The sequence below is a fragment of the Onychostruthus taczanowskii genome, unplaced genomic scaffold (genome assembly GCF_017590055.1).
Source record: "Onychostruthus taczanowskii isolate IOZ18803 unplaced genomic scaffold, ASM1759005v1 scaffold28, whole genome shotgun sequence".
NCBI lineage: Eukaryota > Metazoa > Chordata > Aves > Passeriformes > Passeridae > Onychostruthus > Onychostruthus taczanowskii.
Window position 1 is genome coordinate 3,970,580 of NW_024500128.1, and position 26,730 is coordinate 3,997,309.

The 26,730-nt window shown below is 37.9% G+C and overlaps 1 protein-coding gene across 1 annotated transcript; it reads right to left on the reverse strand.

Moving 5' to 3' along the window:
• Nucleotides 1-33: 33 nt before the first annotated feature.
• On the reverse strand, nt 34-25,997 carry NPHP3 (nephrocystin 3). Its single transcript, XM_041407765.1, has 27 exons — nt 25,021-25,997; nt 24,305-24,430; nt 22,926-23,076; nt 22,014-22,166; nt 20,571-20,704; nt 20,160-20,320; nt 18,601-18,748; nt 17,992-18,066; nt 17,195-17,374; nt 15,713-15,816; nt 14,933-15,047; nt 13,747-13,890; nt 13,113-13,210; nt 12,530-12,632; nt 11,810-11,892; nt 10,649-10,787; nt 9,679-9,843; nt 9,125-9,222; nt 8,182-8,304; nt 7,657-7,846; nt 7,273-7,514; nt 6,800-6,875; nt 5,536-5,663; nt 4,668-4,908; nt 2,993-3,118; nt 2,601-2,716; nt 34-2,427 (listed from the first exon to the last, which is right to left on the reverse strand). Exons 1-27 carry the CDS (start codon nt 25,372-25,374, stop codon nt 2,247-2,249), a joined length of 3,954 nt encoding a protein of 1,317 aa, XP_041263699.1. The 5' UTR covers nt 25,375-25,997; the 3' UTR covers nt 34-2,246.
• Between the last annotated feature and the right edge of the window lie 733 nt (nt 25,998-26,730).

Consider the following 26,730-nt stretch of genomic DNA (forward strand, 5'->3'; position numbering starts at 1 on the left):
TATGAACTAACAAATCAAAGTACATCGGCGTGATTAAGTCCAGCTTTGTTTATTTGGCAATCTTATAAAAGTTTATTTGGCAGAAAAATAAAAGTATAAAAGTTCATTTGTCAATCTTATAAAAATGTTCAGTTTTTACAGTGTCTCATGACCGTTATTAAGATGTTGATATTCTGACAGTACAATTAAATCTCCATTGAAACTGGTGACCCTCTGCTTGAGGTGGACTTCTACACAGAAGTATTATCTGGCATATCCCATATATAGCAATGACTTTTCCTGCTGTCCATGAGGTACAGCTCCATGGAAGCTGTCTCGTGAGCTTTCTTTGGGTTCACAGGGTAGGCACATGGATTCCTCACCCTCTTTACTAAAGGACAATGGATGGTTGGGATCTGCTGCTTTTGAGGGACTAATTTTTTATTTTAATTTTTTTCTTATTCCAAAACCAACCCTAAAACCTATGAGGAAGTTGGTGAGAACTTGCTCAAGGGTAGAAGAGTAACAGTTCAGCAACATTAACATTGAGGGTCTAGAAAGTAACTTCTTATTTAAACTAGCTACAATAAGTGCAAGTGTTTAGGAGAGGAAGATGTACCGCTGTACCGCCATGTTAAAATCAGAATAGACAGGACAAGCTAGACCAGACGTCTGGTAATTCTTTATAGGAGAGAATTACCAGGTCTAAGAACATCAGGCAACATAAACACACACAAGCTGAGTAGGTTGAGGTTTTGGAGGGGAGGGGGGTTGGGTATTTTTGTTTGGGATTTTTTGCATGTGTATTTGTCTTTCTTTCCTTTTGCCCCTCTTCTCAGTTGACGACAATCCTGCAAAGAACTTTCTAGTTTTCAAAACTTTTTAAGGTGGCTGAAATAGAGTGGTAAACCCTTGCTTTGTTTACAAACCCATTTTCTGAATAAGAGAAAAATATCCAGAGAGCTGTTCCGAAGTGTCAACTCTTAGTGGTCTATCGTAACACCTTCAATAACTATTTTTGATTTTTGTTTTCAACAAAGCCTTAACCTTAAAAATCAAATCTGGGTTTAATATTTGTGCTGTCAGTTTTATATACCTTTACTTTTGCCAAGTTACTGCATTACCAAAATACTAAATTCCTCCTAATCAGAACAAGGGCTGAAATTAGTAGTATTTAATTGCACCGTAAAAGAGAAAAAACACTTGGAAGGCAAGTACTCCTTGGAAGTGAAGGCCATTTGCATTTTTGAAACTGGATCAAATTAGCATTAGTTGCCTCTGAAATGTTATAGGAGGGTTTCAAATAATTTCCCACTTACATTTCTGATTTTATAAAAAAGTATTTTTTTTAGTATGTATTTAAATTGATGCATACATTTATGGAGTGAATGAAAGTAGAACTCAGACTGATTCTTCCAATGACTCAGGTATTAAGAAATACAACAGGCAGGTAGATTTGATTAATATTTCTTTATCTGATGGCAATCTACTTTGCATCACTAGGTTTTCCCAGCTAATACAAACATTCTTGTATTTTAAGGGATTCAGTAAGACTAAACAGTAGGTGTACTGCTAAAGGTTTAAGAACAGGAAATCTGGCCATAATCATCTTCATTCTGATTCCTCACTGGAAGTATTTTTATTGAACAGAGTGGATCCTTCAACAGCTTTAACTGTAGATGACCATGACATATTTAGATACCCTAGTTTCCCAAGGAAACCACTTAATTTTGCACAACTCCCTTGAATGAAAGTTTGCTTAAGCTGAAATAACCTTGCAGGTAAAACTTGAGGTTAAACAGTATTTTCAAAGTTTTTTCAAAATTACTATTTCTTCAGAAACAACTTTAAAGGCTTGTAAAAAGGTGTTGTAACAGCATGGCTTAGAGAATTTGTGTATTTTTGTATCATCAATCCTTCCTGCCTTTTTACAAGAAGTAAGAAGTAAGAAATAAGAAGTAAGAAATGCCTCTTAGAGTTTATACAAGTGGTTCAGCTTAATTTGTTATAGTCCTGGCACTTAGGCTAGGAGGCATCAAGTCCATGGTTTTGGTATTAGCTACAACTTGAGCTAGTGACTAACATGTGTACCTATGAACAATGAAAGAAGCTCACTTTGTACCATACAGTCTGCATAGTTAAGGCAGAATTCATGAAGACAGGTGTCAGTCCCAAAACAGTACATAATCCTTGGAAAAATGGATTTGTCTTAGTAATTTTCTGTCTACTTGAATATAGAGACTGCCTTTTCTTGGAGCAGGTTTGTATCACCTTTGTCCATGTTCCAGCAAAGCATTTGGTGATAATGCACTTTTTAAGCTGAATGTGTCTCCACTTGATGAGTGTCGAGAAGTTGCTTTTCCACCTATCAACAAAGTCTCTGCTTCTTTTATTTCCATAGCTCTCTTGTAAAGTTCAGCTGCCTTCTCAAAGTCTCCCCTTTCATAGCTTTGGAAAAGAGCAAAACAAACTTGAAACAAGCAAATAAAACAAGTCTCTCAATTCATTTAAATTGAAATATACACCATACTATCAACATAGTTTACTATAAAGTACACAAGCTCAGATGGTTTTTTTCATGCACTAGTTTGCATTTATAGGGTTGAAACATATAATCTTACCTTAGCACAGCCAAGTTTTTCAATGTTTCCCCCACGCGAGGATGCATTTGGCCAAAGCTGTCTTCATAAATCTTTAGTGCGCGTTCATAGAGGGGCAAAGCTTCAATCTGTTTTTTCTTTGGGTAGCAGAAAGTTTCTTTGTTACAGATGTGTATTTCTTTGATACAGCTGTGTAATACATAGGCTTTTTCTTGCCAACATAATATCAACACATCCTGCATGCATTTTTCTCACCAAATCTGCTTTCAATGTTTAAAATGGAAACCAAGAATTTGCAAATACTATAAGGAATTCCCCTTTTCAATACAATCAAGTTTCTTTCATTTCATTTAGGTACAAGTCATAAAAAAGCCTAAGACAGGAAAAATAAATGTTAGGCATGAAAAACTCACCATCTGACAGTAAAGGACAGCCAGGTTTACCAGAGCAGTTGCTACACTCGGGTGTTTTGGGCCAAACGACTTCTGTCGAATTTCAACTGCAAGCTCATACAGAGGAACAGCCTTGTCAAGCTTTCCCTAGAAATGACATGGAAAAAAATGATTCATTTCTCTGGTCTCAAGATGGTAACAGCAAAACCTATTTTAAACAAAAGCCTTGGGAAAGACCTAATTGTTTCTAGAATAAGGGGATAACTTTGCTGAATAATATGTATATTCTGCATAGATTATTTATCATGACTATTTATTAGAATCTAATTTTCCAAAATACTGGGCATATTCAATTCCCAGTTAATATGTTTCTCAGCTAGGTCTATTTCTTCCTTTCTTAATTTATTTTTTGCCCACAAGTGTCTCATTGAGAAGGCTGTAAGAAGAATTTTCAGTTATACTTTTATTGAAATAATTGTCTCCACTGACTTTTAATTTGTGCTCCTTCAAACTAGCAAAGAGGTTTTTGATGCAAATATTGAGTGGTTTTGCAGCTTCCAGCAGCATGAAAATTAGAAGCTGAAGTGAGCAGAAAATAACGTGACCCAAAACCATTTAATGCAGACAATAGCAGGTAAGAATTATTTAGTAAAAACATGAGCAAATTTGATTTAAGAGATTATCAAGGTCTTTTTTCTCATTGAAGAACAGTAAAATGTGAAAATATAAATTAAATAAAATTCTTATAACCCATGGAACTTGATCTTGGTTCAACTGTTGGAAAGAATATATCACTATTAAACTAATAATACTTAATGATTACAACAGCCATATACAAACACAAATATTCATAACACATTTTGAAATTAGGAAATGCAGAAGTTTATACTCCTGTTAATTTTACTCCACCGAGTGCTTTTTTCACAGGAGTGAAAATGCTCATCTTTCACTGAGTCAACAGAAGTTGAAGGTGGCTCAGCCAGACAGTTGATTTGTGAACTGCTATCTCCCTCATAATTCTAAAAGTTGCCCTTAAACTGACTATAAAGTTCAAGGTCATTGTGTATGAAGAACTATTTCTACCCAACTTGTTTTTTTTTTTTTCCCATTAAGACAAAGATATTACAGTTTGTTACTGTTGTATTTTCTAAAAAAATCCCTTTGCCAGGATTTCTCTCCTGGGAATCTGAGAAGCTTCAGAGAAAAAGGAAAACAATATTATCTCATTTGCTTCTTCTGCGTTTTGCTCCTTTGGAATGTAGTTTAGAGATTGTTTATCCAACAGATGATTGCTTCATTGGTTACATGTGAATTGTTTTTACTTATTAGCCAATTACGGGTCAGTTGTGTCAGACTCTGAGAAGACAGTCAAGAGTTTTTCATTATTATCTTTAGCCTTCTGTCTGTATCCTTTCTCTATTCTTTAGTATAGTTTAGTATAGTTTAAGTATTATATAATATGATTAATATAACATAACATAATATAATATAACATTGTATTATATTATATATCATATAATGTAATATCATATCATACTATAATATATAAAATCATATCATATCACATCATATCATAATAAATTAGCCTTCTAAGAACATGGAGTCAGATTCTCATTTCCTTCTTTTGACAGAGGCTCCAGAACCTACCACAACAGTTAATTTAGGTGATCAGAAGAGATAACAGGTGTGTGCTCACCATCTTTTTGTACAGCACTGCCAGGTGTTTCACAGTGTAAGCCAAGGAGGGATGATCTGGAGCTAAGGCTCTCTTCCTGATGTCCAAAGCTTTCTCATAGAGCTCCTCAGCCTTGTCATAGTGCTTCTTCTCATTGTACAGGGCTGCCAGGTTGTTCAGAGACTGTGCGCAGTCTGGGTGATCAGATCCCAGGACTCGCTCCCGCATTTCCAATGAGCGCTTCAGGAAAAGCTCTGCTGTCCTACACAACATATTTGCTCATCAATATTTCAAAGCTGGTAACATCTGTACAGGCTGAAATGCCTGTTTGAAACAACAAGCTCAGCCTTGGAAACTCATAGTAGAATCTGTTCAGAACTGATAAAGTATTTTCTGAAATACTCTGTAATGTCACCACGGAAGCAAAGAGCACATTTTTTCTCACTACAGTAGGGTGCTACTATTTCATTTCAGCTTTACAGCAGCTCCTCTATCAAAACTACAGGTGATCCCCCCATAAGACTGATAGCATCCATTATTACTAGGCAGCTCCTCATCATGACATCCACACTGCAAAGGAGAGTCACAAAGCAGTAAAGCTGAGCAGAGAAGGCAGAAGTTTGAGAGAGAACTGGAATTTGCAACAAAGGCTAATTAACTGTGGAACATCAATTCTGAATGCAGGAAGTGCACTGACTTGGTAAATACCCACATGCCAATAGCACCAAATAGAAAATAGGAGTGAATTTCACAGTGAACAAAAACCAGTAGAATGAATAAGGGACAAGTATTTGATCACGTGTCTGCATTTAGTGCTAGATCTCCCTGCTCTGCCTCCATTCAGACATCTGAGAACACTCAGTGATGTGTCACAATCAGTACAACTCACTCAAGATTATTCTGCAGGTAGTAGAGGACTCCAAGCTCATTTAGGGTTCGAGCATTATCTGATGTATCCTTGCCTAACGTGAGCTCTTCCAATTGCAGGGCTCTTTGACGCAGGAGAGCAAAGCCACACTACAGCAAAAAGAAGGAAATGTAAGCCAGTCACCAGTACTACTAAAGACAGAAAACCAAAAGACTTAGTTTGGTGCCTAAGTAGTACAATAGTCCTCCTTAAGTTCTATTTTTGAGCTACATGGCAAACACTTACCATCTATCAGCAAAATAAACCAAAAAAAAGTGAAATCTTGGTGAAAATTTCCAGGCAATACAAGTTACTGTGTGGTCACACCTCTCTCCCTGTATTAGACATACTAATTTGCTTAAACTCCACAGTTCAAATAACTGGTTCAGATCGAATTCTTAGGTTTAGAACCTCAAAACTTAAAATGAATTTAACTTCCAATCCTAAACACCACATAGAAATACATATAAAATATTACTCAAGGCTTCACATCAATCTGTTTAAAATGCGCAAGCAAGTTAAAGCTTACAAACAAAATAAATCAAAGTAAAAAGTGCAGCCATTTTTACACACTCTTCTTATTTTTGACCTTTGCAGTCTTGATAAAAATATTTTTGCAGAACCCATTACAGAAATAGACCAAATCTTTATGAACCAAATCCATTCTTATTTAATCACTGTGGAAATGGCAACATGTTTATGGGTTTTTACTACTTTCATCAGAGCTACAACTTAAGCTCTGGAGTTATTAGCGGGACTCTTACAGTACAGGCATTACATGATACTCTTAGCTGAAAAATGACAAGAGAAACCCTGTAGCTGAAAAACAACACAGGAGAAGAAAACGGGAAAACTCTGGATGTCACCTGATACTTTTACTGGGATTTTCCATTGCAGTAAGCACTGCATTCACTAGTAGGATAAATGCCTCAACTATTCTGGAGATCTTTTTCCATTGCGACTTTGACACACAATCGTATTGGCTGTAATTCTGCACCTCTGAAATGTATATATCCACTTCTTTCTTTTCCACTTTCAACTCCATTCCAGTTGTACTGATACATCTCCACTTCCAGCAGAGTTGAAAGGACAGGTACCAAAGCTGCTGCTAAGGTACTTCACTACCTATGCCCACAATTATCAAAAGCCCTGGAGCATTATCAGCTCTGTAGACATAATTTATCATCTGTTTAGCACAACTGCAACACGCCCTGTACCTCTTCTTAAATATCAAGCACTGCCTTACCAGACTGCCTTTCTGCCTTGCTGCTTTTTGGCGTATTTTGAAGGACTTTTTCCTCAGTTGCTCAGCTTGTTCGTATCTGAAATAGTTATTTGGAGTGTGAGAAGAATGTCAAATGTGGTATCAATAAGCGTCCTGGAAAGGTTCTAAGTTACTTAAGGGTACAGATTTGAAAATTTAAGATTCTTGAGAATAATCACACTTTTTTAAAAATATAAAATTTATAAAATTATTAGGGACAGACAATGTTTCTCCTTTATCTCTGAAAGTTTTTTGTTAAACTAAGCACAAAAGTTGGCCCCTCCTATGTGACCTTCTACAAGAATAGAGAGGGGATGTTCATGGTTGCATTTGAAGGTATGAAACTCAAAAAAAAAGAAGAAAAATTCTGGCTTCAGGACAAACATTTTGCTGTTACTTTTTTTTTTTTTTACTACCTCCACATAAAACAAAACCAGCAGTGTAATTAAGCTTACTTGTTCTGCTTTTGGTACAAGGTTGCAAGTGCATCAAGTTCACGGGCCACCCGAGGATGTTCAGCTCCATAGGCGTTTTCAGAGATTTCCAATGCCTGCTTATACAGCTGTTCAGCATTTCCAAACTTCTTCCACTGAACATACACTCCTGCCAGCTGGTGGAGTGACTGTGCCACCCTGGGGTGGTCTGGATCCAGTGCAGTCTCTCGAATCTCCAGAGAGCGCTGCAGAGGAGCTACAGCCTGTAAAAGCCACGTCCAAGGAGTGAGGGCAGCAGGCAGCACCCTGTATGCTGCAATAACTTGTCTACTGCCACAGAAAGGACACACTGAGCTCTGCTTCATTTGCCTTTTTGCTGTTACAACAATCTCTAAATGTACTTACCTGACTGAGAAGACCTAGGTCCTTAAGAAACCGTCCCAGGGTCTCATAAAGATCAGCCAGGCAGATCATACTTTCCTCTCCCTCACTGCTTTTTTCATATTCTTTCAGGGAGTCAAAATACTCAGCTGCCATAGAGCTCTTATCTTTCCCAACCAGCTGCCAGTAACTCAGCAGTTCTGCAAAATGTCCCCTGTTTTAACAAGGAAAAGAATCTTATCTCTGATACCCCTCTATTCAGACCAATGCTAGCTTAGGGAAAAAGGCCTACACGCACAATCATTGTTATTATGCTACAGCATCTACAGAGACAATCCATGGAGACTAATGCTATTCAAGACCAATATTTATTCCTTTGCCACCCCCCAGGGTGTAACAGAATAGAAAAAATACATTATTTATATGGAAACAGCATTTAGCACTTCAGCCTCTACTGTTCAAGTATTTGAATCTGTCACTTTGTGATTTATATTGAAAAAAATAAATATGAAATGTTTATAATGGCCAAAGCAGCTTCTACCTTTGTACCTTTTGTAAAGATTTTGGGACACAAAGAGATTCAAAAGACACTTGTGTAGCTTTTGCTTATCTCCCTGCTGTTGGAAGAGCCAGGGAAGTTCATCTGCACTTCTCCAAGTCACTCGGTCTTGACTATTGAAAGAAAAACAAATTAGAATTAAAACTCTGACAGGCCTAGCATCTTGTCAATTTGCTGTGAAAACCAGGCAAGTATACAATTTCCACACCTGAATGTCTGAACAGATTACTGTAAGACCCATGTACTCCATTTTCTTATATGTTCATTTTAATTTTACCTCAGAAGGCACTGGAACCCCCAGACACTCTACAGAAAGCTGCTTTTCCACCCCATATGGGCTAATCTATGCCTGCCAGCAGGACTGCAGCCCTGCAGCAGCCCATTGTCCCTTTGTGCCTCCTTTGTCTGGCACACTGTGGCCCTCTTGGCTTCATCCTACCCAACAGTGGATGCCTGGAGGAGCAATAAACAGCAGCCCACAGCTGGGACACTAACTCGGGATGTAAATGCAAATCCATTTTCAAGCTGGATATGAACATGTAGATGTTCAGCTGTCCTACCAGATCTCCTCCTATCTATGTGCTCATTGCTTGCTGAACAAAAGTGGTTTTCTGCTTCAAGTCCCAAGCAAACTCAAATTTCCTAGCACTTACTGGGAGTTAAAAATCCATGGGGAGTTGGAGACGACAAAATAACTGATACGGTATAAATTCATGCCCTACATTTCCCCATGATCGCTTTATCATATGCACATTCACCTTCACAGACCTCATTCTTTTCCAAGACTAAATAAGTAAACTTTTAAGCTGACAATTTTGCATAGTTATTTTGCTATAATAATTTACTAAACTCAAAGAAAGTATATGAAGAAACCAAAATATCTATGAGGCATGAAATCCTCAATTTAGCACTTCTTGAAGAATTCGGACCTACCTTAACTGCATGGTGAAATATTCCACTAGTTTTTGTCTATAGGCAGAAATAACATTTTCACCTGCTTCCATATACTCTAGTTTTACCATCTCCCAAGCCTGAAAGAGAGTATAATTAAAAGAAAGAGAATGCATTTAATTTGTTTAAGTGCTGATGATACACAGGGTGTTGAAACACATCTCATGTTGTAGAACTGAAAATCTTCCAATGACAAGGGCACTACAAATAAATTGTCTTACAATAGACCACAGCTCTGGTTATTCAAGCAATATTCCTTTCTCTTTCAATTTTTCTTGTTTTTTTTGGGAAGCCAATGTTTTCTAGGATACATGGAGTTAACAATTAATAGATTTGAAATTTATGAAGGTTTGAAAGGCCAGATTTTCAGCAATACTGGTTTATCACAGTTCTGGTCGTTTTCAAGGTGTTTCTAAATCTAAGGAGAATAGATGAGCAAACATACATTTCAAGGCCTAGGTAGCTAACAACAGAACTTACCTAAAAAAACAGGGGTTGGACCTTCACTTGCACATGTTTAGAATTACAAATTTTACCTGGAGATGTTGGAACTTCAGCAAACCACAGCCATATGTCAGCAGACACATTTTGTGCAGGCTATGAAGAAGTGAGGCCAGCACTACAGAAGTCAGCTCAGGATAAAGCTCCATCAGCTCTGACTCACTCACCCCATTGTGGCTGACACCAATGACACACAGTATCTGCATGAAGCAGAACACAAGATTTCACACAGTTAGCAATATTCCCTGGGGAGCTTAGTTACACTGAAATCTCAAGAAAAATAAAATTATCACTGTGATAATTTTATAGCCAAAGGAAAAAACCCTGCCTATACAAGCCTTGTCCATCTTCTCAAAGAAGAGACCTCAGTGTTAATGGTTTAATATTCTGATAGATAAAGCACCAAATGGGACACTCTGGGACAAACAAATGGCTCCTCAGACCTTCCTCTAAAACACTGGGAAAGAGTAACTCCATTATCATGAGGAACTTTAATTTAAGTAAAATATGCTGAGGGTCTTCATGCAGCCAGAACCAAAGAAGTAGCAAGTAGGAGTATTGTGTCCTAATCAAAAACATGTTTTGCACAAGAGGGAAATTCTGCAAAGGTAGGAAGAGGAGTCAGAAATGTAATAAGCAAGTGTATTCCCAAGACACCAAGTTTTGATTGTATTTACTATGCTCAACGTAATTAATCACTAGATCATGGTAGCGATCAGCAAGGAAGTGCTAATTGTGTAGTACATCATAGTGAAAAATCCCTGCTTTATTCTGTGAGACAACAGCTCAGTTGATATTTAACACAAAGCAGTCATACATTCTATAGTTATTCAACAGATGTAGTTACATTAATTAAATTGTCCCTTTTATACTAATAATACACAATAATCTCTGAATCATACATATGAATTAATATAAATTTGTATTTACTTTTAAGTTAAGAAAAACACTTTACAGGGAAAAGTATTCATTACCTGTAGAAACAGTGATGCATTCTCTGCTTACCTCTCTCAAAAGATCTTTCTCTTTATCACTCTGCAATGATTCCTGAATTGATCTCAGAACAAGCCTGTACAGTGACACTGTGTCTTGACACTGGCAACACTGCTGAAGAATCTCATCAATATTTCCTGTTTTTCCAACACTGAGCAGAAGGACAAAAAGGGTAAAGTTTAGCATATTAAATTTGGCTGAGTAAGATTGATTTGAAACTACAGAAGAGTTCTATCTCAAATATTCTCTGGATTCCTACTGGGTTCAAAAGGTGCAGAGCACCGGGTGGGCGAGATTTAAACAAAGAAGAGGTGAGTTCTTCCAAGCCAATCTCTGATTTCTGTCACATTGCCTGATTTTTCTAAATAGCTGCAACAGTTTTATTAAAAAAACCTACGCTGCAGTGTTCTTTTCTCCAGCAGGAGTACAAGTAGGAACATCAGGATGGATAAACTCACATGCTGCTATTTCATTTAATGCCTTTACAAAGCATGTTTTCAGGAGCAATTAAGTCTTCTAGAACATAAAACGTGAACAAAAATAATGAAATCAGTCACCCGGAGTAAATTACCAATTAGTGTCTCATCTTCTGGGAGTCTCTTAACTAAAAATGCATCTTTCTCAACAAGATGAAGTCTAGGTTAATAAGAAGCCAATGCACTTATTAGATATTCTCTTGCACAACAGGGAAGATTAATTTTCTCCACAGCAGGAATTACAAGGCCAAAGACCATATGAAGGAAGTTAAACTAAGCAGTTGTTGAACTTCCTTGTAGCCTTAAAAATCTATGGGGAAAACTCTCTGTACATCAGTAAATACAACACACCTGAATTTAACTGTTTAATAACATGACGCCAATGTTCTCCAAATACCTTTAAAAACCACTGAAGCAACTGATACACCCATAAAGAAGAACAAATTAAAACAGAACTAGAAGAGCTGAAAACAAATAGATATAACTACTTGGAATCACTTAGTATCAAACTGGTGACTGTACACTCTCTGATTTCTGTTCCTGTTGCATTCAGAGTCAGTGGAGGGCAAAACTTCTCCATCGTTTTTTCCTAACAAGATTCCTTCTGTGTTACATGAAAGTATTTCAAAGGGCTAACCTACTTGAAGTCTTCTAATCTAGTGATGACCATAGTAATTTCCAAAACACCTCCACTTACCAAGCAATGGTTTTCCCCAAGAGAGTGACATACAAGGCATTGCAAGTTGTGGCGGAACGACAATGTCTCTCAAGCTTCTTCTCCTACAATATTTTAAATAATCATCTGTGAACTGAGATGAAACTAACCACACAAATAAAACGTTCACTGTTTGATAAGAATACAAAAGTTCTAGGTATTGTTTTATGTGCAACATCTGAAGACTATAACATGGTAAGTAGTGCATACAATACTGCACATATTTCCAGCTATGGGAGCACATGAGTGAAGAGTTCCATGAATTAAATTCCATTTGAATTTAAGATGAAGAGCTAGAGTCTAACATTGTATCTCAACATGAAGGTTACCTTACAGAATCAGTCTCAAGGGCAAAGGTAAAATACTGTTTTTCCCAATCTGTCAATGATTGTTACAGTATTATGCAAAAAAATTAATTAAAACATAATTAAACATTCTGGTATTCTAAAATAAAAGATCGCATTTACAGCAATATGTGCAACTGCACAGTTTTTGTGTTAAAAATTTATGTTGTTCCATCTGTGTATCACGGCTATGAGTCATGGGATAAAAATACTCAAACTTCATACTATCTTGAGCAATCATATTTAGTTAGCTAAATATAATTCTTTACTCTGGCAGCTGGGCTTATTTAATCTTTCCATGCTTTCATTAAAAGTTATACTAGAGTAAGGTATTATAGAAAAACTGCAACAGACATACCTGCTCTTTAGTCAATTTAACATTTGCAGAGTTACATTCTGCACTAATGAGAGATTTAACATCTTTGGAATTGAGGGGATCAAGATGAAGAGTGGGCCATAACCTTTGGTAAGAGAGAACACAGTTATATTTGAACCTTATTAAATAGCACAAAAAAATAAAAAAAAAATACATCAGAGTTCCAGGGCTTTTTAAAGATTTATATCAAAGCAGTAATTGAAGCTGTTCCCTGCTACTATGAAATTCTAGTCATCTGAAGTAGAATTTCCACTTTTAGCCTTATCCTGAATCTACATCATGGTACTGCAGTTCTTGATGTGTCTCTGACTGCATTTAATATCATCTTTCATACAGTCATGTGGATAGATCCATCACAGTAAAACAAAAATCTGGTTTTCCAACAGCTAAAATCTGTCATTGCAGCTAAAATAGAGAAGCTTTCATTTTCCTCATAGGTTGCAAAATCTTATCCTATTAAATCTCCACATCTTGACAAATCTGTCTGCTCTTCAATGAGTAACTGCAATTTAAAATAATAATTCTAAGCCAGGATACTTTGACACATCACAGAAATATAACATACCTCCACGCCTGTGGACACGTTTCTACATTCACTGATACAATCACTCTCACGTTCACTGGCAGTGGATCTATCAACCACTTCATATGCTTCTCAGCTTGCTTAAAAACAAATTTTCATTTCTTAACACAGAGGTTCTTCAAAACAATATCAGAAGTTGCTATGTTTTATTAACTGTGCAACCCAATGAAAGAAGTCTTAAATTCTCCAGTGTCCTTTAAAATTTTTCATGATCTGGTCCTCTAGACAGTACTAAATGACCCACTTATATGTATTAGCACAACTGTGCACTAAATAAAGAAGATAGAATACTATTGTTGAAATGTTCACCTCATAAAAACCAGGCTATTTACATGCCCAATAAGTCAGCTCACAGCCTTGCACCTTTGGATAAGTAATGTAACGAGACTGCTCAAAAATTAAGGTATAAAGATAAAATTTAGAAGAAAAATACCAAAAAACCCTAAAAAATTTATCTACAGAAATAACTCAACTGCACTTTTTACAAAACTATTTTCTATGTTTTCTTCAGAGCAAAACAAACACTAATATTTTTGTTACATAGTTATGACTGAACCTATTACAATAGTCAAGATTCCTGTTAGACTGACAAATGGCAAAGATTTTGAAAACATACCTGTATTTGGTCAATAGAGTCAATAATTATAATAATGCTGCCTTGATGGCGTGCAGAAAGCTTTTCCAGCCAACGGGGAAACTCTTCCAGAAGTTTAGCTGGATCGAAAGTCAGAGGTGATACTAACCAAGAGTGCTGCATAAGCTGCAGAATTATAAACATGTACAAGAAATTCTGAAATTCTACCTTAAAAATCAGCTAGGATAGTTGAAAGAAATCCTATAGACACAAAAGAGAAAAAAAAAGTGGTTTTCCCCCCCCCAACCTCACTCTCCCCTCCCAAAAAAACCTCCATGTGATTTGGAGGCAATTTTTCTAGTCAAGTTCACACAGAATTCTTTCCTGCTAGTATATGCAGGAAGCTGGCATATGCAGAACAAAGATTATTTCTTGAACTCAGTGTGTAAATTCTAGAGAGATAACCTTTACACAACAGACAAGAAATATGGAGACTTAAAGGACTTGAAGTTGCACAAATTAAACAGGCAAACATCTATGATAGATGAGAAAATTGCAAGGATAGCAAAACTGAATAAATTTTTTCTACAGGTTTTACTACTGCAAGGCCCTTAGTGCCACTCTTGTGATCAAAAAAGCAAGTTCGGACCCTAGCACAAAAATGATCCTTCTTATTCCCCATGTATTTAGCACACAATTAAAAATGAATTAATATAGGAGAGAGCCTAGTCTGGAACAAGATGGTACCAAGTGGCCAACACAGCCTTAGACACAAGATGTACCACCTGCCTCTCTCATTGGCCAGATGGCAGGGAATTTTGGAAGGAGTTTGTATGGTTTTTTAAGTCATCAATATAGGTCACTGGAAACATAACTGTTAATGCTGATCTATTATGAATATCCCAGAGATGCTATTTAGTTGAGATACATTAAGTTCATAGGATCAGATTCCCTTCATCCTGTAATGCCTTACATTTCATAGACTCACAGAAGAGTTTGGATTGGAAGGAGCTTTAAAAGGCCACCTAGTCAAACCTCCTGAAATGAGCAGGGGCATCTTTAAAAAGACCAGGTTGCCCAGAGCCCTGACTGATCTGAGCCTGAATATTTTTTTCCTACATTTGTATTACTTTTCACTGATGCTGAAAATTTTGTAGAAATTATCTTTGCACACACACACACACACACACAGAAAAAATGCAATGCAGGGCATGTAATGCAGCATTACCTTCAGAGTAAGGCGCTTAATTATCAGTGCAGATTCTGAACTAGTAGACAAGGGCCTCCCAACAAAGTGGTAAAGAATTAGTGTGCTTGGTGAATGCTTCTGCTGTAATTGAATCCTAATGAAAGAAGAGAAGAAAAAAAGACTCAACAGACTGTAATTTTGCAAAGAGATCTCAAACAAAAGGCACTAGTTTTGCCAAAGGGGACAGAGTATCTTAGCTACATGTGTTCCATGTTTATGTTACAAAACAGCACAGACATTTCCTGAGCTACAACTGACCTTCTAATGTCAGATTCCATTTTTACTATTACCATTACTGATAGCAATTAGCAAGTGCCCTTCCTGGCACTGAATAGTCACGTGCCACTAAGCTTTCAAAAAGCAATGACACCATCAGTTTATTTTTATGACAGCAAATTTTGTCCTGGCATACAAGTGACCATAAAATACTATGGTCTATGATAAATGATGAGGATTCTTTCTTTATTTCAGACCCTTCTTGTGGGCAACACTATTGAGCTATCAAAATCACATCTTAATGCTGTGCAAAGACAGATATGTAAGTGATGCCTTATCATAACTTGTTGCAAATGGCATCAGGGAGCTGTCAAAGGCAGTCCAGATGAAATTAGCTACTCAAATATCACAAATCTTTCCAGGATGCTTCAATAATGTCAGCACTTTGTAAAAGCCCCCATTTTATCTCTCATTATTGACACAATCTTTGAAATGGAAACTTTTTTCTTAAATTTCATTCGTATAAAAAAAAAAATTAACTACCATTTAGACAGAAGAAGAGATTTCCCAGAGCCTGGTCCTCCTGATACAAGCAATGGTGGAATTGGTGCTGGTGCTGCTACTAGGTCATTCAGACGTTCAAAATACTTTAAAAAAGAAGCAGTCATTATAAATAGTCCAGTGTTTAAGGAAGAAATATAGAGCCTGGTATTGTAAACCATGTCAATTCAAAATGCATGTACCAATTTATTAAGGTAAAGGAGAAACTGCTGAAATACAATACAATACAAGTGTAAATAGATGTTGCAAGGAAACAATTAAACCATAGAATTCATTATCTCTTTTTTAAACAGCGTAAAATTAATTAACACTTTCTTCAAAACTCTATTTAAAATGGAATCTTCAGTGCTAATAAACGGAATTAGTGTTATTACAGTAAAGCAACAGTGTTCTTTTTTTGTTCAGGCTTCCTTGCCTTTCCCTTCCCCAAACTACTCCACTGCACTGGATATGGCTGCCAGGAAAAAGCTGGCATCTGTCATGAATGACTATTTTGAGCATACAAAAACATACAAAAGAAGGCTTTCTTACAGCATATGAATGTCTAAAACTATTGCAGCAGATGACAAAACAAACCAAAGCAAAACACCCTTCACCTGCTGGGGAGAAATATTTTGTCTTCAAAGTAAGAGGTGCCTTTAGATATACATTGGTATTTTTTCTTTAATGTTCTATTATTCTATTGCTCTAGAATGTAGTAAAGATGGTACAACCCTCCAAACCATTATCAATATAGGACTGGTGAAGTAAAAGAATATATTGTGCTAGTAAAATAGGGGTACTAAGAATTTAAATGCAGTAACACAAAATGCATGCTTATGTTACATTGCCAAAATAAACTACTGCACCACATTCTGTGATGACTTTAATGTTTATCTTCCTACATTCATTATATCTTCCCAACATATTCCTGACACTCACAACTTGAAAAGTTTTAAAAAATTATTTCCAGTAATGAGTAAGTACTGAGGTATTCAGCAGCTTTCCACTATAAAGTTTCCTTTGTTCTTTTACGGCTGCATGATGAGATGAAATCTTTTCATTAACCATCTCCTAAAGACCTAACTCCAAGTGTCAAGAAAGAGATTGGATTTCGCCAGGGAAAAATAAAAAAGAAATTTAAAAAATAGAAGAAGAAAAAATAGGTACTCAGACTGTTTTCTATTGATGACCAACATCTAAGAGGACGCTCTGCTTCTGGCACACTGTTATAGTGCTTTTCTCCAGTGCAGGCACAACAGCTACTTCTTCATCAATGTCACTCAACAACACATCAACTGGCATCTCTCCCAGAAAATAAATATGCCATCTATATCAGACATATGGCTTCTTCCAGCATAAGGAGTGATAGCCTTAAGGATGCTCTCAGACACAGCTGCTTCTGTAGAAAAGCATCTTACCCAACAAGGAATGAAAGTGAGTGATGACTTTCACTTGATCCATATACCTTTATAAAGTACTCACTTTCTCAAATCCCAGCTCACATGTTGAATTAGAGGCCTGCTGAAAGGCTTCCATCTGTTCTTGTTCATCATGTGCATCCCACAATACATCACCAAAAACTTCTTCTTCAGGAGAAGAGGAGTCTTCCTTATTACCCAAATCCTTGCCTTCTAGGTCTGTCATTTCACACCCCAGTATATCCTAAGTAAAAAGAAATTACATGGAGAAAACTGCAACTGTAGTGCAAGCACATATGCTCTTAGTCTCAGTATGAGTGTGGCTCTACTAACACAAATATGCTCATTTCCTTACAGAGTAGCAAAGAACTAAGCATAATAAATATTATAATTTTAATTATAAATAATAAAAAATTATAAATAATAAAATAAATTAAAAATAAATAAAAAAATAAAAATTGTAAGTAATAAAATAAATAATTAATAAATAAATGAGCAATTATATGAAACTAAGTTAACTCTTAGGTCTCAAGACATTGATTTTAAATACCTCATAGCAGAAACAACTCACCACAAGAATAAGGAGAGGACGTATCTATGATATGGATAAAGACAAGTAAAAGCTAATTTTGGCCCATAAATAGAACCCTTTCCCATGGTGCAGTGCTTCTGTCCATAAAAGCACCGCTCAGTTTGGGGTTTTATTTTCCACCTGCACATTTCCTTGGTTGCCAGATATTAACAATAAAACAAAGAGATACTTTGCATCACACTTAAGAACCACATAGTAAACACACTGACATAATTTAAGATCATAAATCAACATAGACGTAAAAAGCTAAAATGCATGATGTACTTTACCTGTTTAATTATTTTTTCCACACAGTTATAGATTTCATATGCTCCTTCCTCCATACCTCCAACATGGTCAATCATCTGAAAAAGTAAATGGAAAAGCATGACACAACTCTGAATCCAACTGAGGACAATATTTAGGACTTCCAACAAAACCATTCTGGAACACATTTAAATTCCATTATGTTGCCTTCCTTAGGTAAGATTCACTTTGCCTAAGAACTTTAAAAGTTGGGCATCTAGTTTCAGCTGTGCTTAACCATTGTCTCTGTAGAGGAAAATAGATCATAACTGATTGAATTTTAGGCAGCAGGAATCTTTCTAGAGGTATACTTCACTCCCTTCAGTGGGACCTCAGACAAACAACTTTGCGATTTGAATGCCTAAATACAGGTAAGAAATTCTAACCTTACAGCATAGCCATTTTTTTTCAGTGAAAATAGGGTGGCTTTTTTTTCTCCTCTGCTAATGAAAATTTCATAACATTCATAAATTTCAGCCTCATCGATCTGCTCACAGAATGAGCAGCCAGAGCAATGAGTGCAATGCAATTTCTTCTAAAATCTGAGACTATTAGCATGCAGTGTTGATAATAGCAATTTGTAAAAGCCATACCTTTGCTTTGTTCATGCAAGAAATTTGCTCAATTAACTGTTGCACTGAGACTGAACTGACTTTGCCATCCTCCCTTCTGTGGTAAATTAACCGAGGTTTTTCTTCTGGATTTCTCAAGAAGGCTTCTTCACAGTCCTCCAACAAACAACTAGATTGGAAATCAGCATTCTTGTGCTATATTACACTGCTGTAGTAAACAGTTCAATCAACACAAGCTCCGAAGATGGGTTTCACTGCAAAATCTAATTCAAAAGTCATATCTATTTATAGCAAAAAGCAATCAAATACTTCAGCAGAGAATTTGAGAAAAATTCTGAAGCAAGAAAAAGCTAATAGAGAGATTTATGCGACTTGTACCAAAACCAGTAAAACCATGTATTAATTTTTATAATTATTGATTTGTAAATTTAAAGCTGTTTTTCCTGTCATAGCAATATGCAGAGTGAAAGCTAATTGCCTTGCATGGAAAGAACATGGTTTCACATACAATTAATAAGCATTAATATGTTTTGCTATCAGTTATCTGAGGGTTCTGTTCTATCTTTGATCTTTTTAGGAAGAGTCCTTTAGTAACTGTCAGATATCTCGGGTGACAGTCTTTCAATTTGTAGTGTTTAAAAAGGAGAATTTGACACCTTGAAATTCAAAAGCACTTTGTATTTATATATGTGAATTATATCCATGGATATCTATTGCTGTTCCAGAGAAGGAACTATACTTCTTGGGGACGCTGACAATAGCAGACAGGATTGCTCAAATATTACCATGCTTACACAAGCACTGAAATTTTCATCAGAGTTTTTCTAAGACAAATTCTCTAAATTAATACTTTTGGGGTTTTTTTTACCCCTGAATATTTTGTTCTTACACATTTTTTGCTTCACATACATAAAACTGGGTTATTTGGCAACAGCATATAACGCATAACAGTAACATTCCTAACACAATTCAAAAGTATCCCTCCTTTAGTGTATTTTTTTAGTGAATCATGCTTCTTTTTCTAGAAGGTTAAGAAATTACTCACTGAATAAACAGACCACATTCCATCACTATTTGTCATGAAACATCATGACTTCACTAAACCAAAGCTGTCAAAAGATAGCATATGGTAACACACAGGAGAGCCATGAAATTAGTCTGAAAGACAGACAAAACCAGGAACTAATATGTGATAAAATAAATGCCAAATACTATGGACAGGTGTAAGGCTAGATAAGCAAATGAATACTGAGGACATTCTCATCAGCCATCTTTAATTCTGAAGACATAGCCACATGCACAACAGAGAGATGCTTTTGGAAAGCAAAACATTTCTGTATGTTACTAAGACGTTGTTTAAGCTGTATTTTAAGAGAATTTGTAGCTAAAAGAAAATGGTACAAAGCTGATATATTCTTTTAAGTGTCTGCACTAGCAAACCTAAAGTCTGAAGGAGTATCACTTTGAAGTTACTGGCTTAGGAAATATACTGAGCAAAGCATCCCATACATTTTAATAAGATATGCACTCTGCATAAATTACCAGTTGCCATTTGTTTCACCAGCCTGGAAAATACTCACCTTGGCAAAGTTAAATGCAGAAGCAAAATTACTAATGAACTTTTTTCAATTTCCCATTTTCTTACATCCTGAAGAGGCCTTTCATTCTCTGTTGAAAAATTAACAACTTGAAAGAAGTACCCCATTGTTTCACAGACTCTCTGAAGTTTTGGGGAGTAGTTCTGAAAGCAAATGTGAGCAACAGTGCTTTATTACTAACCATGCATAGCACTAAGGATCTACCAAACAAATCTCAGGGTTTTTTATCTGAGCAGTTTCTTCCCCTGAAGCCATTGACAATACTTACACTGATTTCACTGAAATCAGACTACTCCTACTAAAGCTTTCAAGAAGAATTAGACAAATTTCTGAACCAGATTCACACTGGAAATAAGACAGCACATAAGTGAGCACAGGTTTGTGGGTACTCACTCTAATGAAGATGCTCACTTCTGGCTGAGTCTCATCAGTACTGATAATATAACATCTCACTGTGTTACTCCAAAGAGAGTGGGAAAACAGAGGAGTAACCTGCAATAAACTGGCAACAGCAGCATCCCAATCATCTGCCAATGGAAAAAACCCCAAAATGAAATCTTAGACATCACGTGTCATCACACTGCATAACAGTTAAGTCATCATCTCTTAGCATCATGAATACTACATTTTATTTAAAATAGTAGTAGTGTTTTTACTGAATTATTTAAATTTTATAAATTTTGAGAACTCATACCATTTGATGTCACACAATTTGATAATGTGGCAAAATAAAAGTGTTAAACATATTTATATTATCATCACAATGATATTTCCTTTAAAAAGGATTGATGAAATGTTTGCACAAAATCAAGCTGATAACTGTAAAATAAGTACTAATATTTTGGAGTAATAAATTCAGTCATAACCAAACACTTTTTTCCCTTCAGATCGACATGTATTTCAATTAGATCATGTGAATAAATGACAGCAAAACACTGTGGGAACCTCCTCTTCTGGAGAAAAAAAAAAAATCATTGCTTTCGGTAGCATTGCATGTTTATTCCCTACAGAAGCAATGAGTTTTAAAACTTTGATTCTTCATTTTGTGGCTGGCCATTCTTTCAAGGTAGGAATAAGTTCTCTTCTCAGGACCACATAGGTTGACGAAAGGCTCAGTGTATGAAGCTGGAGCCATCACAGGGAAGGCCCACCCCTCCCACTTTGCAGGCACAGATTTCTGATTTAGACAGAGCCTGAAGGATTGAACTAAAAAGGGAGAAACTGCCAGCAAAGTCAACTATATGCAGGTGAGGCTCCAGAGCAAGGACAACAGTGAAGGAAACCAGAGTACCAGAAGCCAATTTACAAGAGGCCACTTGTGAAACAAAGTTCAAAAGGAGTAACTATTGACAAGAAAATATCAAGGACTGATTTACGTAAGAACCATGCATCCTGGTCTTACGATCAGATTTCTGTATGTGGCCTCCTACGCAGAGTCAATGCAGAGTCAAAATCAATGAACAAAACAGGGGTATAATTTATTCTAATACAAACGTGATGCTCATACTCAGGAAGTAGAGAATCTGAATACAAATGGAAAAGATATTGAAAGAATGAGCCACTATCTTCCACTGTCAACATAAGGAATATACTCACAACAGAGCACTGGAAATTGCTGTTTGGTAAAATCACTGCTGCACATACCATAGTCATCACATATATTAAACATAACTTAGCTACATTTCCTTTTATTTTTACAAAGAATTCCAAATAGTTTAGCTAAATTACCCAAGAGTGGACAGAAAAGGACCTAAGAAGGAACACAATTACTTTAGCATAGTTGAAAAAATTCAATAGACACCTACAATCCCAACAAAATGAATTACCATTACTTACCTCTGTTTATATTTGCAAATGGCCCCTCGACATCTATGGAGCTATGTGCAAATTCAGGCCCTCTGAAAGACTGCTGAAGTTGCATCATACTACCCATGGATGGCTCACTTCCCAACACTCCTCCATTCCAGTATTCAGATTGTGCCCCAGCAGCTAAGAATTGGAAAACAACAAAAAACCCTCTTCTTTGTCACTACACAAGGTAAATTGTCAGTCCTAAATACTCCAGCCACATGCCACTGACCGTAATTTTTTTCCTCCGGCAGATTTCCTCACACGTTTGTGTGCTGTAGTTCTAAATGGCTGCTTGTCCAAAATTAACGAGAATCCATGACACCAAAGGCTGAGGGTATTTCCTAATATTTGCTATTACTCAGATTGCTCACATACCCATCGGAACCCTTTCCATGTTAGTGAAATCCTCATACAGCATATACAAGGTTTTGTACCTACATTTTCTTTGTTAAAGATCTAGCTCTGCTGTTCTGGAACACACAGCAGCTAACACTGGCATATGTCATCATCCAAAGTGTCTAAGACACCCTCTAGTTTCTGGTGTGATTTTTGGATATGCTGGAGCATCATCTCTCAGATACAGAATAAGAGAACACAGAAAAGACTAGAAAACTCAGAACAGCTAATGGAACAACTTTTAAAAAGTGTTCAAGTAACTGTGTCTAGACAGTACTCTGTCTTCATTTATTCATTTGTAACACCAGAAATGTGAGGTTCCCACAATCTAAACCAAGTTTGGAAGATTTGTTGCTTTTGCCCTTCAAATTACTTTAAGTTGCTTTTCATCTGGATTAATAAAACTTTTTTTTCAAAACAGCATAAATATCTGTCTTCTGCTTTACTATTTGGAGACTTCAGTCAGGGTCCAACACAAAGTGTTGGGAATGAAATTCTCACCTGTAACATCTGTACAATTATCATCAGAATCAGACTCTTCAGGATCAAACACTTGGATTCCCTGGGCCTGCAGTCTCTGGAGTTTTGCTTCTAGCTCTCGTTTGGCCCTCAGTAAGTCCTGAATCTCATTTTCTTTAGTTTCTCTAAAAATCTATCAGCAGGAAGGAAAAAATATCAGTACCTATTCCTGAGATCATGTTATCTACTTTCAATAGGAAAAGTAAGTTTTTAGCATTCATTTACCAGGCAAAGGCGTGAAAATGTGAATCTGAAGACATCGTGAATCAGAAATAAGCAGGAAACCATAGTTTAAAACTATCTATTTTTAAAATTTTACCATTATAAAACTTAGCATACCATTCTGAAAGAAGCCTGCATTAACATTTTCATTAAAAATTAAAACAACTATTTTTACTTTTTAAACTTTATTGTCTTCTAAAATTGTTACATGTAACAATTCTTTCAAAGGTTCCCTTTTATTCTTCCATGTGTTTATTTACAATTACATATGGTCTTGTATTTACATTTTATTGTTGCAGAAATTTAAATTTCCTCTGACAGAAAACTGATCAAGCATGTCCAGCTATCCTGTCTGTAACTCATTACCATTATGTGGGAAAGAAAACATGAATCTAGTTTTAAATTCAAAGAAATGAAGTAGTCTTCAAGTCTCATTTTCTTAAATAAGGTCAGAACCAATCCTCTTTTTATATATCTGACAACCATGAACAACATGTAGCCACAGACAACTAAAATTAAAGACATGAAGAATCTTGAAAATAGTGAAAAACTAGGACCTACTGCCCTGTTTTGTGTGGCAAAAGTATCATCTGCAGCAAAGGAAAAGCAGAAATATCTGCCAGGCCTTTCAAGTCATCCCTGCAAGCTGTCTCTAACTATCATATTTTTGCAGCCAAAAGAGATGCACCAATACACAGTTTTTTAAAAAAATGTAAGCTAGAGGTGTTACACCTTACAATTCAAGATATAAAATTTATTCAGAAAGAATGGACCTCTGTGTTTAGGCATTCATTAGGCATGTGTCAATTTGCAGCTCATGTCTTCTTGTCACTCTCAAATATGAATATACTCCCGAGTTCAAATTCAATGCAGGAATTTAGTTTATGATGTATCACTTCATATTCTCCTTTTAATAATTATAAAGTTATTTCATATTTTTTTCCTTTTAGTCTTACAGAGAGGTTTCTGTAGGATTACTTTAATGGAAAGGGGCAGCTACAGCTATAATACTCTAAGGTGTCTTTAAGAAGGAGAAGCTTGAATGAATGCTGTTGGAGAATGGTTCATTTGGGGAATGTGAACAAGTGACATTCATCTTTTTTGGTCGTTTTCCCAGCAACAGAAAAGTCAAACCATACCTTGAATTGCCTTTTGACCTTGTCTCGATCATGTTCAAAAGTAGCAGCTCTCTCCATGGCTTGGTATTTAGCTTCCAATGCACTTTCTTTCTCTCTAAGTATTTTCTGGTATGTTTTCTGAAGTGCCTGAAAACATTTAGTATTTCATTTTTTTATTGCCCATAAAAGGTTTTAGATTACTTTTCAGGTCTGACTACAGTATTATCTCAGCACCCTACATCTCTCCTTACTGTAGAATCAGAGAATATCCTGAGTTGCAAGGGAACCACGAGGACCATCGAGTCCAGCGGCTAGTCCTGCACAGGACACTCACTCCAAGTCACACCACGTCCCGACAGCATTGTCCAAACACCTCTTGAACTCTGTCAGGCTTGTGCTGTGACCTCTTCCCTGGGGAGCCTTTTCCAGTGCCCAACACCCTCTGAGTGAGGAACCTTTTTTAATATCCTGCCCAAGCCTCCCCTGGCATAATTCCAGGCCGTTCCCTGTCTCTGGTCGCCACAGCCGCGCAGGGCGCGGTCCCCATCCCCAGACGCGCACTTTGACGGCATCCCGACTGCTCAGCAGGAGAGCACCGGGGCACCGCTTCCCCAATACCTTGCCTTCCCTCGCACCCATCACCTCCCTGCCACAGCTTTCCCCAGGAAGCGGGACGAGTCCTTGGCAGCCTCAGCATCGCTGCTCAGTGCCCTCACCCGCGGGGAAGCGGGCGCTACCTGCAGCTCGGCGCGCAGCCGCTTGTTCTCCCTGTCCAGCTTGGCCTCCTTCTTCACCATGGAGGCCACCTCGTTGTTCTTGCTGACGCGGAAGATCTCGTACTCCTTCCTTAGGCGCTCGTACTCGGCCACGCACTCCAGCTCCTGCACCGAGGCCGTCGACTTGAAGCTGGCCCCGATGAGGCCGCCGGGCCGGGAGCCGCCGACGCGCCGCAGGGACCCGCGCAGCAGCCGCGCCTTGGGCTTCACCTCCACCGGGATCTCGCAGGCCTCGCCGCCGCCGCCACCGTACGTGTCCTCGATCACCTCCCCGACCGCGCCCGCCGGGCTCACCAGGGACGACGCCGTGCCCATGGCCCCGCGCCCCGCCGGGCGAGGCTCTAACCCCGAGCCCAGGGCCCGGTGCCCCCGGGGGGACCTGGCGGCGGGGCCGTGCCTGGCGCGGAGCCTTCCCGGCGGCGGCTGCGGGCCATGGTCCGCTCCTTGCGGCCGCCGGACGAGGAAGGGAGAGCGGGAGGAAGCTGCCCCGCGGGCCGCCTCTCTCCCTCCCTCTCTCTGCCGCTCCCGCCCCGTCCCGTCCCGTCCCGCGGCGGCTCCCGGCTGGGGAGGGGGAGCGCCGGCCGCCGCTACAGGCTGGGGAAAAGCCGAGAGGGTGAGCCGAGGGGCTGGCGGTGAGAATCTGCTGGTCTCAGCTAAAAGTGACGGCGTTTTAGGGTTTTGCTGCTAAAAACGAGCTAATGTGAGGTCGCGGCAAACTTTCCCATTCCTGCTTCCTCCATTTCAGCCTGACCGGGGATGCTTTATCAAAAAGAAAAAAAAAAAAAAAGCCCATTTTCTCTTCGCCGCGTCTATTTCTCCTCAAGTGTCCATTTCTACTCTCTCTGTCACCTGCACCGGAGCCCTCAGGTTGTGCCGCATCGCTGACTGGTCTACACGATTATATCGCACTGTTCTCCTTCGCCAAACAGGGACACGCCGGTTGTGCCACCAGCTTTGGTGTTGAGGAGACCTTGGAGAGGGAATTACCCCTCACTGGTCAGATGTTGTGACCTCTGAGACCAGCTGGCACTCTCCAGGAAGAACTGAGAAGAGTTACTAATGGCACCAGCAAGAAGTGAGCGCTGGGCAATGGTGCCATGTCGTGCCCGAGGTCAGTGCCTGCGCCTTGTGCACCTCATATGAAATTGGTGAATTCCCTGTTTGAAGATCTTCCCTGCCAAGAATAAGGAAGCTGTGGATTATCATCCCTGTAAATTATCCTAATGACATTTCCTTCTCTGTCTCTCAAAGAAACTCTGTTTGGTTCCTTCACCTGTCATAGGGAATTCAGTGTAACACATCCCCATAGCTGAGGAGAACATCCATTTGTTCCCAAATCTCAGAACCTGCCCTACCTTTGGCATGAATGACAAAAATGTCACTACTTCAAAACAGATTTTGCCTCATGTATGTGACAGGTTTGTTAGCCATGACCAAGGGAGCCATTTCCTCTTAACAATGAGGAAAAAAAATAATCTTAGAGATGCTTTTCCAATGAGACAATCCTGAGTTTCAAAATCTTCTGGAGCGGGAAATTACTTTTGTGTACAGTAGTAGAAATAGAACAAAAAATGTTGCTTTGTTTCCCTGAGTAAAAACTTTGGGTTTGGAGAACGTACATTTTTCCCCTCCTAATTGTACCCCATTATTTTCATGAGGAAAAACAATCTC